The 14332-nt window shown below is 40.1% G+C and overlaps 1 protein-coding gene across 1 annotated transcript in view; it reads right to left on the bottom strand.

The window, feature by feature from the left end:
• The window catches only part of pamr1b (peptidase domain containing associated with muscle regeneration 1b), a 43051-nt gene extending 33789 nt beyond the window's left edge, over positions 1–9262 (bottom strand). The window contains exon 1 of the mRNA XM_015601131.3: positions 9110–9262. Coding sequence (XP_015456617.3) covers positions 9110–9239 — 130 coding nt within the window. The 5' untranslated portion in view covers positions 9240–9262. The remainder of the gene's footprint in view (positions 1–9109) is intronic.
• Between the last annotated feature and the right edge of the window lie 5070 nt (positions 9263–14332).

The following is a 14332-nucleotide window of genomic DNA, read 5'->3' as shown; positions in this document are numbered from 1 at the left end:
TTTTGTCCTCTAGTTATGGAAACGTCCTGTTTAAAATTCTTTCATTCTAACTAGGGCTTTCCTATCATGCAATGCTACTAACACTGTGAAGATGAATTCTTGCTCTTGCTTCCTACGAGTACAAGATGCACCGTGATGCTCATTGCTATCCTACTCCCCATCAACAGTCTATTTTTATGCCTTGCACCTGCTTAATTTAAATAGCAAAGGAGCATGTTAATATATCTACGGCAATGGCTGTGGTGATCTTGAAGTGAAGTGTGTTTCTTGCATTTTGCTGTCTTGTCATCTCCGAAAACACAGGTGCACCACTGAATGAATACAACCTAGACAGACATCAACAGTCAGATGTTCATTGCTATCTTGGCAGTGAATTGTTACAGGTGCATCCCCAACGTGTGTACACTCCCGCATGTTTTGCACACATAGACATGCCACAGTGCACAAACTCATAGCACGAGCCTGTTGGCAGCTGAGCAAACTTTTGCATCAATTATAAACAGAATGAACAAGCAGGTAAGTTTCCTCTGGTGAAAAGGATTGGACACATTTAGATAGCTGCACCACATAAATAGCAATGCTTCATTGTCAGAGCACAGCTGGCTCTTAAAAAGAATGACAAGTGAAATGCTAATTTATAATTTTAAGTTACGTCCAAAAACACACATAATTAATCAAGGGAATTAGTACATGCCTTTTGTGCACTTCAAGCCTTTAAACACAGTGTACTTTTCCTGTCGTTATGATAGCAAAGACACACTGACACACCCTAAATCATACTGCATGGTTGATGGCTCGCCTTAAGAGCTCTAAAATAAAGCCAAGAATCTTTTAAATGTACTTTTGTGGTGAGTATACAGTAAGACGTCACTAATGCTCTTGATGCTGAATGGAATTAACTTCCTGTACTGCCTGAGACAAAAAAGCACGCAGCACGCATTCACTGTGGCATTGTTTTGATAAGCTTCTGGAATGTCACAAGATTTATTTCAATCCAGTGTTGCTGTATTAATTTTTCAGCATTGCATATGTATAGCATTGCAGCATTGATGATGGTAGAGTCTGACCACTGCACAAAGTCTTCTCCAGCACATCCCAAAGATTCTCAATGAGGTTAAGGTCTGGACTCTGTGGTGAACTCTCAATACATGTGTGAAAATGATGATCTCATGCTCCCTGAATCACTCTTTCACAATTCCAGACCCATGAATCCTGACATTGTCATCTTGGAATATGATCGTGTCATCAGGGAAGAAGAAAATCCATTGATGAAATAACCTGGTCTATATTCAGTATATTCAGGTAGTCAGCTGACCTCATTCTTTCAGCACATAATATGACAGAACCTAGACCTGACCAACTGCAGCAATTAACCCCAGATCATTACTTACTCAAATCCAGGTGGCTACTTATTTGTTTATTTATTTATTTATTTTGGCCAGGCAGTTTAATAAGTGCCCTTTCCACTTTGCTACTTCTAACAGTAGCAACACTGGCATTGTAGGTCTAGTGCAAATGAAAGGAAACAAACTTTCAAAACCCTGCTTACGCACAGTAAAACTTAAGAGTATGTTATATTTCCCTAATGAGAAATTCAGCTTTGTCTTTAAATAAAGCAGAATAGAATAGTATAATAACAGTTTACTATTGGATTTTGGTCTTTTCCTTATCCTGGTGAAAATTCTCTTTTCTGCAGAGAGAAGAAATTCTCCACCGGACCCAACCCTTCATCCAGGCATCCACTCAACACCTGCAAAACGCATACAGATTGCAGAGCTAAGGTCTGCTGGCAGCTTTACAAGCAGAGAGGAGCTTCTAAATCCCAGAGTGAGACGCAGGCAGGAGCATATATGTATGTGTGTGAATATGTGGGTGTTTAAAAGTGCATATGTGGATGTTTAAGTGCATATGTGTCTCTCTGTGCACATTGTGTGTAGCCGTTTTTTTCTCTCTTAATTATCCTCAAATTATGTTTTTTTGACCAAAGCGTAGCTTGACAGCGTAAGTGGAAAAGTGTTGAAGTGAAAATGCTTTAAGTGGAAGTTTGGGGAAACATTCCTGATAATAATTTAACATATAGGGAATGATGAACAGCTGACCCACATACTGCTCAAATAGGAGCCAAACCACAAGTACTGGCTCTTTTTTTTGTTTGTTTGTGCATTTGTCATGGGTCGTTTTATGGATTTTTTTTTTTTTTTTTACAGTGCTCAACCACACCAGCTATTACAGTGGATTTTGGGGGCTGTCATACATACTTTAAGGATTATGACATGATTACGAGTGCGCTGCAGCCACTCAGTCCTTTCTCTTCTGCTATTTCTTTCTTATAGTTTACTAGCCATGCTCAATAGATTTCCTGGAGCTTGGCCATGATAACACAAATATTTCTGGACAGCACCACCGCATTAAAAAAATCCAGCTCTTTTTCCAGATATTTGGATCCCAATGCAGCAGTTCAGACCATGTTTTTTTCTTCTTCTTCTTCTTTTGGAGTTATGTAATTGGTATCTGCTTTTTCCATCCAGATGTGCGCAGCGCTTTGCTGTGACACGACTCTGAAGAAGTACTGGGGAGCAGAAAGAGCTGACGAATACACAAATACACAAATGCGCAAATACACCCTACTGGTGATGACCTTCTTCCACTCTGTTTGCAACCAACTCAAACTTCTTTTCCAACCACTGTCCTGTGAGGATACATGAGTTACAGGATACAACTCTAACCCACGTACAAGAGGAAGAAACAGGAAAAAGAAACAACCTACACTCTACAAGTCTAAGATCCGGGACAACAGTCAATGTCTTCCAGCACTCCTGTTCTGTATGCATGCCAAGGTCTCCACTGCCACCATAAGCGATCTGACGACAGATTTTACCAGTTAAAGCTCGCAGGTTTGTGGTAGTGACTCAGCTTTGATGTGCGTCCAGACTCTGACATTGTCTCTGGGAACTTTGCCCTGGGAAAACTCCTCCAGCTCTCTCCAAGAGTTGCTGCTAGTCATCAGTGACCTCAGCTAAACCATATGACCTCTAACCTCACGGCAGACCAAAGCATTGAACCCTGACACCTGTGTCTGGTGACCGCATGCTTCAGGAGTTTGAACTTGCTTGCTCATCACAAAACCAAAAAAACTCACCAAATTCTTCTCCCATTTGCACTGTATTAAAACGCTGGAAAATGTCATTTTCTCCTCATTATGACAGCCCGTCTCTCTCTAATGCGTAATGCAGATACACACAGATACAGAACATAAACATAATTGAACATCATTTCTCCAGCTGCGTCACCTCCAGTGGCTTCTTGGTCAGAAGTCAACTTATTTGTCATCGCCATAACGTCACTGTTCGAACTGTTCCGTGTAATGTAGATTCACATCTGTTAATCCGCACACACTGCTGTGCGTGACCCTGTGAACAAATGCCTTTGTTTAACTGAACCCTGATAAAACACCGAAACCATCCCGTCAGTGCAGCTGCCCGTCCTCGTCTCCCCACACTCTTCTCATCTCATTCTCTTTAGTCTCACTCGCTGCTTTCCACTTAAGCTCATCCAGGATGAGTCGGTCTTCCTCCCAGAACTGTGCGAAAAGCCACAGCTGAGGAGGGCTCCCTTTGCCAAGAAGACAAGCGCAAGAAAGCAGATGGTGCTGAAATGTGGCCGTGTGGTTTGAAGCTGAAGGAAGGTTCGATTTAATAATTGTAGACGCAGATCAGTGTTTACAGTAGATCATAGATAATGATCTTTCTGTGATGTTGATGCTTCGCTGCTGTTATGCACCAAAGTTTGCCGCAGTTGGCATGCAATGATTTTTGTAATTGTTCGTATTTTCCTTCTGCTCAAAAAAAAATCCTATTTTACAGTTGCTGTTTATTTTTTTGTGAGAGTAGGGCATCTCAACAGGCTGTATACTTATTGTAGTTTGTGATCCATTGTGTTGTCAGATCTAGCTTTTTTAATAGTCTTTGCGACTGCACTTGAAGATACCTTCAAAGTTGTTGAAGGTACAAGAATAGTTCTTACAAAAGGTGCCCGCTTTGATTAATCAAACATTTCGTCCAAATGTTTGTAGACACCACTTCTAGGGAATGTATTCAGCTATTTTAAAGTGTCTATAGTCCCTAAAGAGAAGTAGTATCAAAGTAGAGTGTCATATTTTTAAGGTGTGATTTGGCAAATATAAAAATGACAGTTATGATTAATTAAGTCACTTATGTTTGTCCTTCTTTTAAAATCTGCCTTGGATAAGTAGCAGAAAAGGTCTTTCTTAACTTCTTGATGTACAAAAATGGTTTTGTCACTTTCAAGCTTTGTAGGTCACAGTCCACATACTTCTGTGCATCATATGCATTGGCATGGATATTAAAAATACACGCACTAGAGGGCAGTGCAGAGTCAAAAGTTTCTGACAGCAACAAACATGGCAACAGAGTAGGAGGTCATAATAAAGAGCTTTGCTGTTTCTTGATACAGATTGAACAAGTTTGGACTCCCGTACTTGGGCAGGGCGGACTTGGTAAGTGCAGCTCACGAGTGCATACTCCCGTGGACGGGAGGACGTGGGACTTTCATTCTGATACTTGATGACTTCACCTTGTCAGGGTAGCAGAAAGAATTGTTTAGAAAACGTACATGTACATGTTCACATAGTCACTTTCTTAACAAATAAACCAAATATCTGAAGTGTAAACCACTACATTCTCACCTAAAAATAACTTTAAACTTAATTTTATCACACAGCAGCAGTACTGTTTTAAAAAAACTATAACCTCCTCTGCCGATACTGCTGCAAAGTGCATTCTGGGACTTTAAGAAGTCCACACAAGTCACCTATCATGCATCCTCGATAAAGTGGGAGGAGCTACAAGAAATCCGGATATTTGTAGTGAACTTGGCTAACTGCTAACTTCTAAATGAAAAAGTACCTGGACTTCGACTGATATATACAGACAGATTGAGAACACAGATTGAGAAATGGCCCAGTAAAAAAGGCAAAGGAAGCAGAGGTAAACGGCTGTAAATTACATAAATAAGTACGTTTTCTGCCCATCATTTTCTAGTGGAACTTCTCTATTCAGTCTGTATTTGTCATTTTTCTGCAAACACCTACAAATACAGGTTAAATTAATTCAAAATACAGACAGAGGACTCCATCTTTTTTCTAAATTGTATTAAATAAGCATAGACAAAATTCTCATGTTCTGTACCACCCTGTATTGATATAAAAACAAAATTGAATTAATTATTACATGAAGAATATGTTTTTAATTGTCAGCAAGCAAGAAAATTATAGACCACTGGTGGGCTGTGTCTGTAATGTTTGTCAGGCACAGGCCTAGATGCACATCTGCCTTCCTTTTGGGTGTGTTGATAGTGTCTTTTGTCTCTGGTATAGCATTGGGTGGGTCTGGGTCTGAATGGAAATGGTGGTCTGCTGTGTGTGTGTGTGTGTATGGGTGTGACTGAGTTTTTCTCTAGAATACTGGGTTTTGGTGACCCCTGACTGTAAAAGTGTTTTTGTGTGGTACTTTCAGTCACTGAAGCACCCTTTACACTCAGGAGAACAAGCTGACCTCTGATTGTAACTGTGTAATTAACAAGGCTGGTACTGAATATCGATGTTTTATTTATTTTAGTATGACTGTATTTCTGTGTGATTACCTGATACTAATTAAGGGCAAACCTACATAGTGCAGGGCTTCTTTTAAAACCTTATGCTCCAGCTTGGAGAGCCTGTAAATTCCTTTTTAGAACTGTATTGTGGAGCTCAATGTGTTGTTAGTGGTCTGTGCTAACTCTGCTGTGCTCTGATGCTCACTGTGCTAGCCTAAGTGAGGGACTCTTAAGAGAGGTGTCTGGTTAGCGAAGTTAAGAATCTTTGATCTGCTTTCTTTAAGAGAAAGGGAACTTTTTTTTATTGTTATCGCAAAGTGAGTTTTCACAATAAACACACAAATTAACAGCAGACTAAATGTGTATTACCAGCATGCAGCAACAGAGGGAGACATCTTTTTCTAAACTGCTACCAATGCAGCATCAATAAGCAGTCATTGCACTCAGCAGGATAACAGCGTAAAAAATAGTGCCGCCATCTACCCATCTACCCATCCGAGCCTTCACTACTAGACTCTGCAACAGCTTCATCCACCAGGCAGTCAGACTTCTCAACGCACAGAGACAGCGCTGAACCCCACCCCACCCACCACACACCCAACACACTCACACAAAACTGAACTGAACTCACCCCCCCCTTTTACACACACAAAGACTGAACTTCACCCACACACACACACTCACTCACTCAACAAATGAAGACTTGTCTTCAATGTCTTTATTCCTATTAGCAATATTTGCTGCCACTCTCAAAAACTATAAACTCTCTACCTCAGTAACTGCTGTGATTATATATGTTCTATATGTTACAGTATGTCACACATCTCTGCACCTTATCCTCACTATACACTTTATTATACCGTATCGGTACTGCACTGTCCTGTCTTTAAATTGTCTCGTCTTTTGTATTTATTGTATTTATTGTTATTTAGTGTTTTAGTTTTATGTTGCACTGTCATCAATCTTGCACTTTATGTTGTCTATTGCTTGTTGTTCCATGTTGCACCATGATTCCGGAGGAACGTAATTTCACTACACTGTGTACCTGTGCTCAGATGAAATGACAATTAAAGCCTCTTGACCTGACTTGACAGTTTATTAAGCTCAAATTGGACTCATTTTATTAGCTTTAGTGCTTTTTGAAGTGAACGTTTTGAGTGTTTTATCTGTAAAGATCTAAATAATATATTGGGTTCTGGTTTTGACAGTACACAATATCATGTTCCAAAAGCCTTTTTAGAGATTTTCCAAGTTTTGGCAGTTAAAACGAGAAAGTCTCTGGACATTGTCTCATCCAGGCCAGTAAAGTGCTATGTTTGCTGTGATGTGGATTGTTGTGAAAAGACTCTCCACTGCAGCTGTCTGCTCTCTGAGAGGTCTGAGCGATTTAGCAGTCATGGAACAGGAAACTCCTCTGGGTTTCTGTGGGCATTGCCTTGGTCACGGCACACACACAGACACTCACAGATACACACACACACACACACACATACTGCGTGTCCATCCAAACTTAGATATCTTTGGGCAACCCCCACAATGATCTAAATATAACACACCACATCTCCATTCCTGAAGCAAACCACAAACCTGGTGAGATACAGTATCTCTGTCAGCATGATATCAGCGCATGTTCATTCTCCTCTTAAATGTAGGTCAAACAGCAGTCTGAAATATGTCCATACCATGTCCCTCTGCAGGAACTGAACACATTAGTGTGTGAGGCACCCCATAACTTTCAGATGAACTAATATTGCGTTCTCGAATGTAGCTTTTTTTTTTTTTTTTCCTCACTTCTCCTCGCTTGACCCTGTCCCACTGTTCACCACCCATTGGCAGTGTTCACTCCAGGGGGATCCAGAGCAAATAAAATAAATTATGCAGCACCGCCTCAACACTTAGTGGAATCTCGGAAATTAGACGAACGTCCAAAGGGACTGTGGCGCGGGGAGATCCCTGAAATCAACAGAAAAGAATGTTTGGACAGCTTGTTGAACTCTTGGTAAAAGTTCTCCTCTGAGAATTGAGAGAGTTAGACCAACACCAGCACACCATAAGCTTTTCTTTAACCTGAACCTTTATTAGATCAGTCAACATCAACAGCAAGCACATCAACAGCAGATACACATGATTACTACGATTCTACAACAAGGAACCAGCTCAGTGCTGACTAAGTGCCTCAGTTCTTCCTCTGTATTTATCTACACACAGACCCCTTCCCTACATGCTGCCTCAGCCAAGTTGCTTAACAACTTGACCGTGTTACTGCAACGAGTTTATCAGCCTTGCTTTCACAAGCACTGACACACTAATTGTTATTGTTTCTTTCTCACCCATGTAATTGCTTAGAGATGTTCTATTCAAGAATCTATACTAAGAGTTTTTTTTTTTATTGTCTTCCCTGAGGGCAGCTTTCCGTAATAGATCCAGACCTCATCGAGATTCCGATAGCACATTTTTGTGTTTTTCCCAACATCGCCACCACAAGAGGTACTGTATCTACACGAAGAGGAAAATGCCTTGCATTTTTGCATCCGATACATTAATTATCCAAAACTCTGGTAACAGCATGTCTGTGCATGTTTTCGCCGGTTCTGTATTTTTCCTTTGTTTACAGAGCCCACTACAAAACAGAAAAAGAAGTGACTATGACTACTACTAATAATAATAACAGCTAACACAAGGCAGCAGGGAAGAGGTTCCTCTGAAACATCGTCATTATGGAGAGTTGCCAGCCACTACCGGAGAAGAGCTCATGATGCCTCAGCCCCATTTTCCTTTTTTTTTTTTTTTTTTTTTGCTTTGTTTGGTTTTTGTAAGGAACGTCCAGAAACAGGCTTGCATAAATATTTTCCATGTGCTCTCTAATGTGCCCGGACTGTTAAAGTGTGACTTGGGGGAATGCGGAGCAGTGAACCAGCTTCAAACTGTCAAACAATCTCCAGAGCTCCTCCTCATCAACACCAGAGCACGAAGCACGCTGGAGCTCAAAACAAAGAGAGGAGCTTTAACTCGACATCAACACAGTCTGTCCACGAGCTTGCTGTGAGTCATAGTGATCTCTCAGGTTCGATTTGTGAAAAACATGTGAAATACCTCTTTAAATCATGAGTCATTTGGTTTAAAATGTGTATTTAGGTAGTAAGAAGTAGGTTAACTTGGGCTATTTAAGTTATTTAAGCCAGATAGAATCTGAAGCAACTCAACAAAACTGAAAGCAGAGCCTTCAAATGAACCCATGCCAAGATTGTACAGTATAGTTCAGACACTCTGAGACTTCATACTGAATTAAAAAACAAAGGGAACAAAGACAAAAAAAGGAAAAGAAAGTGAAAGAAACAGATGAACAGCAGGGAGTGAGACAGACTGAAAGAGATAAAGGCAGAAAGTCTGCTGATGCTGAGTTTGCGAGAACAAAAGGCTTGGACAGGGAGCCTCTGTGAAAGAAAGAGACTTTAAAGACTTTAGGCACAGTGGCAGACGTGATTCATACTCTTACCGTATGGCCAGGCCCTGCCTGGGGGCAGCAGGAGGATGAGGATGAGGAGGCTGAGGAAGAGCGGGGAGCCGGGAGGGAGCGTGCCGCATGGCCGCTGGCTCTGCCTCTGCAGCCGTGCCGCTGAAGGCATGCTGCTCTCTGGAGCGCTGTTTACTTTCTGAGCTCAGCTGGTTTGACATCACCCCTCTCTCGCTCTCTCTCTGTTTCTCTCTTTCCCTCCCTCTTACACACTCACACACACACACACACACACACACACACACACTCATCACGCTCATCACGCTCACTTTACATCTCTCTCCCTCTCCCTCTGTTACCTACAAACACTACTTACTGTTCTACTACTACTTTTGTTTCTTTTCCTCAGCAACTTCATTCCCTCTCCCCTTCAATCTTTATTCTAAGTCTTAGTCTTTTTCTTCTTTTCCTTGCTTTCCTTTTGTCTTCATTTCTTTTGTTTTGACTCTCTTTCTCTCCCTCTCTCTCTCTCTCTCTCTCTCCTTCTCTCCGGGCTTCAGGTTACAGCATAAGGCACTGTACTCTTAGGTAGGATGGACTTTTAAAAGCGCTTTTAGTTCCTTTAGCTCTCTGGGCAATGCCCCTGCCGCGGAGTGAGTCCAAGCTCTATATGCAAACCCCCATTTGAACACACTGGGATCACACAACCTCTGCCAAATAGCCTTCCCTATCAGATCTTCCATTTTCTTCAACACGGCTAAGGTATCTTGAATGAATCCCACCGTAATCCCACCTTAGACACAGACAAAACATATCTAAAGGCTTTGAATGTGTCCGGAGTTCAAGACAAGGTCACCAATTAACACATTGTCACATGGCATTAGCTCTTAAATGATGTAAGATTTTAATATTCCAAAAGAATTTGTCCCTTCCCCATCTCAAAAGACATCTGAGGAAAACTTGAGTCATGTCCCTAGGAAACAATGGCGTAACAGTGGGAAAACTGGCCAGATAAACCAATGGACTTTGTCTGGAATTATGAGGTCAGCTACGGTTCCAGGTCTCTTACGTGTTTGGAATGATACAGAATCTGTTTTGTACAGTAAATATACACTATCTTCCATCAGGAAGCCTCCGGTAGATGCAGAATATAGAGTATACAGCATAAGAGACTCTAAATCAAACACTCCGGTGATCATATATCATTGAGCTTGTCCAAAAATAACAGGGTTTAGCACTGACCCCACCCTCTCCTCATGCCTCCACCTTTCATCGGCTTTGCAGTGTTTGCTCAGATGCGTAAGTGTTTATTATGAGGCGCTGGGTGGGTTTGGGGCTGACTCTGGCCTTCCTGATATCCATGACTTACGTAGAACACATGTAGAGCCTTTTTGATGCGGAGAGGCAGTTAGCTAGCCTTTATAATAGTGAACCTGGTTCTGAGACGCCTGCTGTTTCTAGAAAAACAATTGATAGAAACTTCAATATCATGGTATTTGGAAAACACACCAATGGATAAATGTTGAAATGTTGTATTATAGGCTCTTTTTAGAACAAATTTAGGTTTTAAGTGATATACAACAGAGACTTTTATTGGATAATCACTAGAGATATGGAAGAACCTGCTTGCTCAGAGGGGGAACTGGTGCTACTCTTAAACCAAACATTCCCCACAACCCTATACTCCATATACTACCCTATACTCGCAATAGTACCCTATACTGCCCTACACTACCTATAGCAGCATATACCTCCCATACTATCATACACTCCCTATACTACCCTATACTATCCAATAGTATCTATTTTTCTTTACATTTCCTTACCCTATACTACCATGTGTTCCATATACTACCCTACCTTCCCTATACTAACCTATACTTCCTATAATACCCTATATTATATATTTTTTTCTTACCATGCATTCCCTATATGTTTCTATACTTCGTACACTACCATATTCTTCCTACATGCCCTATACTACACTATGCTTTCTATGCTACCCTATACCAACTATTGTGTACAACCCTATATTGCCCTATATTTCATTTACTTTCCTGTACTCCCTGTACTACCATACACTACTTATACTACCCCATATACTACCCAACACTATCTCTTTCCCTACAGTACCTATACTACTCTATATTCCTATAATATCCTATATTATATTATATTTTGTTTACTACCATGCATTGCCTATATGTTCCTATAATTCGTATACTACCATCTTCTTCCTACATGCCCTATAACACACTATGCTTTCTATACTACCATATACCAGTTATACTATTGTTTACTCCCTACGCAACTCTACATTACCCTATGCTTAATTTACTACCCTGTACTCCCTCTACTACCTTATACTCCATATATATATAGCTGCCTTTACCCCCTTACTATCGTACACTCTTTATACTACTCCATACTCCCTATACTACCTCTTTCCCTACAGTACCTGTAGTACCCCATACTACCCAATATTCCCTATACTACCCTACACTCCCTATTCTACACTATACTTCCTATACTACCCTATGTTGCATTATAATTTGTTTACTACCATGTACTTCCCATACTATGCTATAATGCTATAATTGTTTCTACACTTTGCTTTCTATGCTAGCCTATACCGAATAAACTGCTCCCTATTCGACCCTATATTGCCTTATATTTCATATACTACCCTGTTCTCCCTCTACTACCCTATGCTACCCTATACTCCCTGTACTTCCCAATACATCCTATACTACCATATACTTTCTGTACCTATACTTCCTATTCTATCATATACCTCTTATACTATCTTATAGTATACTATAGCACTTCGCAATTTTTGAAGGGTGACTGGTGACTGGAAACAACTGGCCCTATGGAAGGTCCTATCATGACTCATAGCTTTTCAATGTTTCTTAAGATATTCTGAAATGTAAAATCTAAAGCTCACTAGGAAAGTGGCTTTGCATCCAGAACTCTCAGCTTTGCCACCCATGTGGTTGCTGGGGCGGCACAGATTTTAGCCCTCATTAGGTGAGCCACTGCTCGTTCTGCCTGGCATCTGTCAACTTCATAAAATGCAGCCATAAAAAAAGCTGCAATTGTCTGTAATAATGCCAGATCCACTCATAATCCCTGTGCCTTATGTAACCTAAAGTTTCTTTGCATTACTGTAGTAGATTAAATCTACACTTATAAACTTATTTCGCTTTATTTTTTTGCCATAATTTAGTAATTGCACATAACAATTGTCATCATTAGCATCTTAATGTCATCTTAATTCTGCATAAAATTGACACTACTCAACTCTACTATGCTATTTGGTACCTAGTACCTATTTGTTTTAGCTCCCCATTAAATGTAGCTGGTGATTTTCTGAATTCTTTCATCAGAAAACAATCCAGTGAACGTTTGCACCTCTTCAAAAGACCACAAAGACCACAGGATAATTTTACAAGCTGGCAACTCATATGAAAACAATTGTGATTTTAGGAATAGCTAATCTATTCCCTATTTAGCTTTATTGCAATCTCAAGTGAGCTGGTGCTAGAAATGTCTAATGGAAATACAAAAAGCAAAAAAGAGTTAAAAAGTAGTGTAGGTAACAAAAGGTGGAAAATCTTCATTACTCTGCTCCCCGAGTGAGAATTTATTTATCCCCTTTATCTGTCTGGTCTTTGGGAAGATAGTTTTAAATCATGGCTGCAGGCATCCATTCAGCCATGAGTCACGATCATCAGTGAGGTCAAGTATTGATGTTGGGCGATAAGACCTGGCTTATGGTCAGCGTACTGATTTATCCCAAAACTGTTGGCTGGGGTTGAGGTCAGGGTACTGGTCTTTGTTGTGTTAGGAGTAGGTTTTGGGTCAGTCATTGTATTACTATATGATGAAGTTCCTTTTTGGAGCAGACTGGATGCGTTTATATCAACAGTACATATTATAGAGGCAGTTCTATAAACAGCCAAGCGAGCAGAAGTCATGACACTACCTCCGCTGGGCTTGACTGATAAGCTTGTTTTGGGTCACAAGCAGATCCTTTCTTTCTTAAAACATTATATATTACGTTTATAGAGGTTAATCTTGGGCTCATCAATCCACTATAACACTTCTGTAAGTGCTAAATCTTATAGTGTTTTTTGTGTATTTTATTTTTGCAGATTCAAATCTGACCTTCTCATCATTGCTGCCTGATGATGCTGCCTGATAAGGCAACTTGTGATTTTTTTTAAACTGCTGTTGTTTGCTTAAAACGCAGTTTTTTTTTTAGAACAAACCGTTTGTATTGGCTCTATCTATTGCTTGTGCAATTGCTTGTTTAATAAGCAAACTCTATTATCCCTAATTAAGAGGTAAACGTCTCTTATATAGATATATTTCATATACAACTCGAGCAACATTTTCTTGATTAACCTGTAAAAGGTACACAGTTGGTAATACTTCTGTCTGACTTTATGGAAAACCTCACAAGAGCCTAATCACTTAGAACATGCACATCTTCTTCAGCACACGTGTTGGCCACATGACCTTCTGGCGAGCCTGACTAACTAGTCACAGATGACTTAAGTCATTTTACACAGGTGCTAAAAATACACTGTAAAATTGTAGCCTAAAAATACTTACTCTGGTAACGAGCAGTGAAATCGGTTCCATGCATCTCAAATCCAGACTTTGAATGAACCTTTGGAATATAGCCAATGGCACGTAATTGATAGTTTTTCATCAGACTGAATGTGATCATTTAAATTATCTGCTGGCTTTCTGTCATGTGCTGCTGCCATGCAGGCACTTGCGATTTTTTCTCAGCATAGAGTCAACATTAAAAATCAATTATTAGCCATGAAAATATGCTTATATTTTAGGGAGCCCAAACAGGGGTTTCAGGCATATTTAAATTAATTCAGGTTAGAATTTTTTTTAGTTATTTAATCCCAATTCAGTTCTGAGTTTTTGGACTTCAGAAAACCATTTGCATCCAGTATTGTCCTAAGAAGAGTTCTCAGAAGGTACCATATTGTTCATACATAAGGCGCACTGGATTATAAGGCGCATTTTAAGCAACAATAGTAAGGAACAAGGGTGTCGCCACATTTCCCTTCTAATTCAGCAGGTCTTGCCAGCTGGGGGCGCCTAAGTAAACAAAACTGTAATTCTTTAAAAATATATATTTTCTTTCAAAAGTCAAACGAGCACTAGATGTTAATCCACACAGATTTCCCTTTTTAAAACTGTTTATTTGGGTAAGTAAAGCCCTTCCATTTGATTAAA

The sequence above is a fragment of the Astyanax mexicanus genome, chromosome 2, assembly GCF_023375975.1.
Source record: "Astyanax mexicanus isolate ESR-SI-001 chromosome 2, AstMex3_surface, whole genome shotgun sequence".
NCBI lineage: Eukaryota > Metazoa > Chordata > Actinopteri > Characiformes > Acestrorhamphidae > Astyanax > Astyanax mexicanus.
This window is presented reverse-complemented; position numbering and strand designations above follow the sequence as displayed.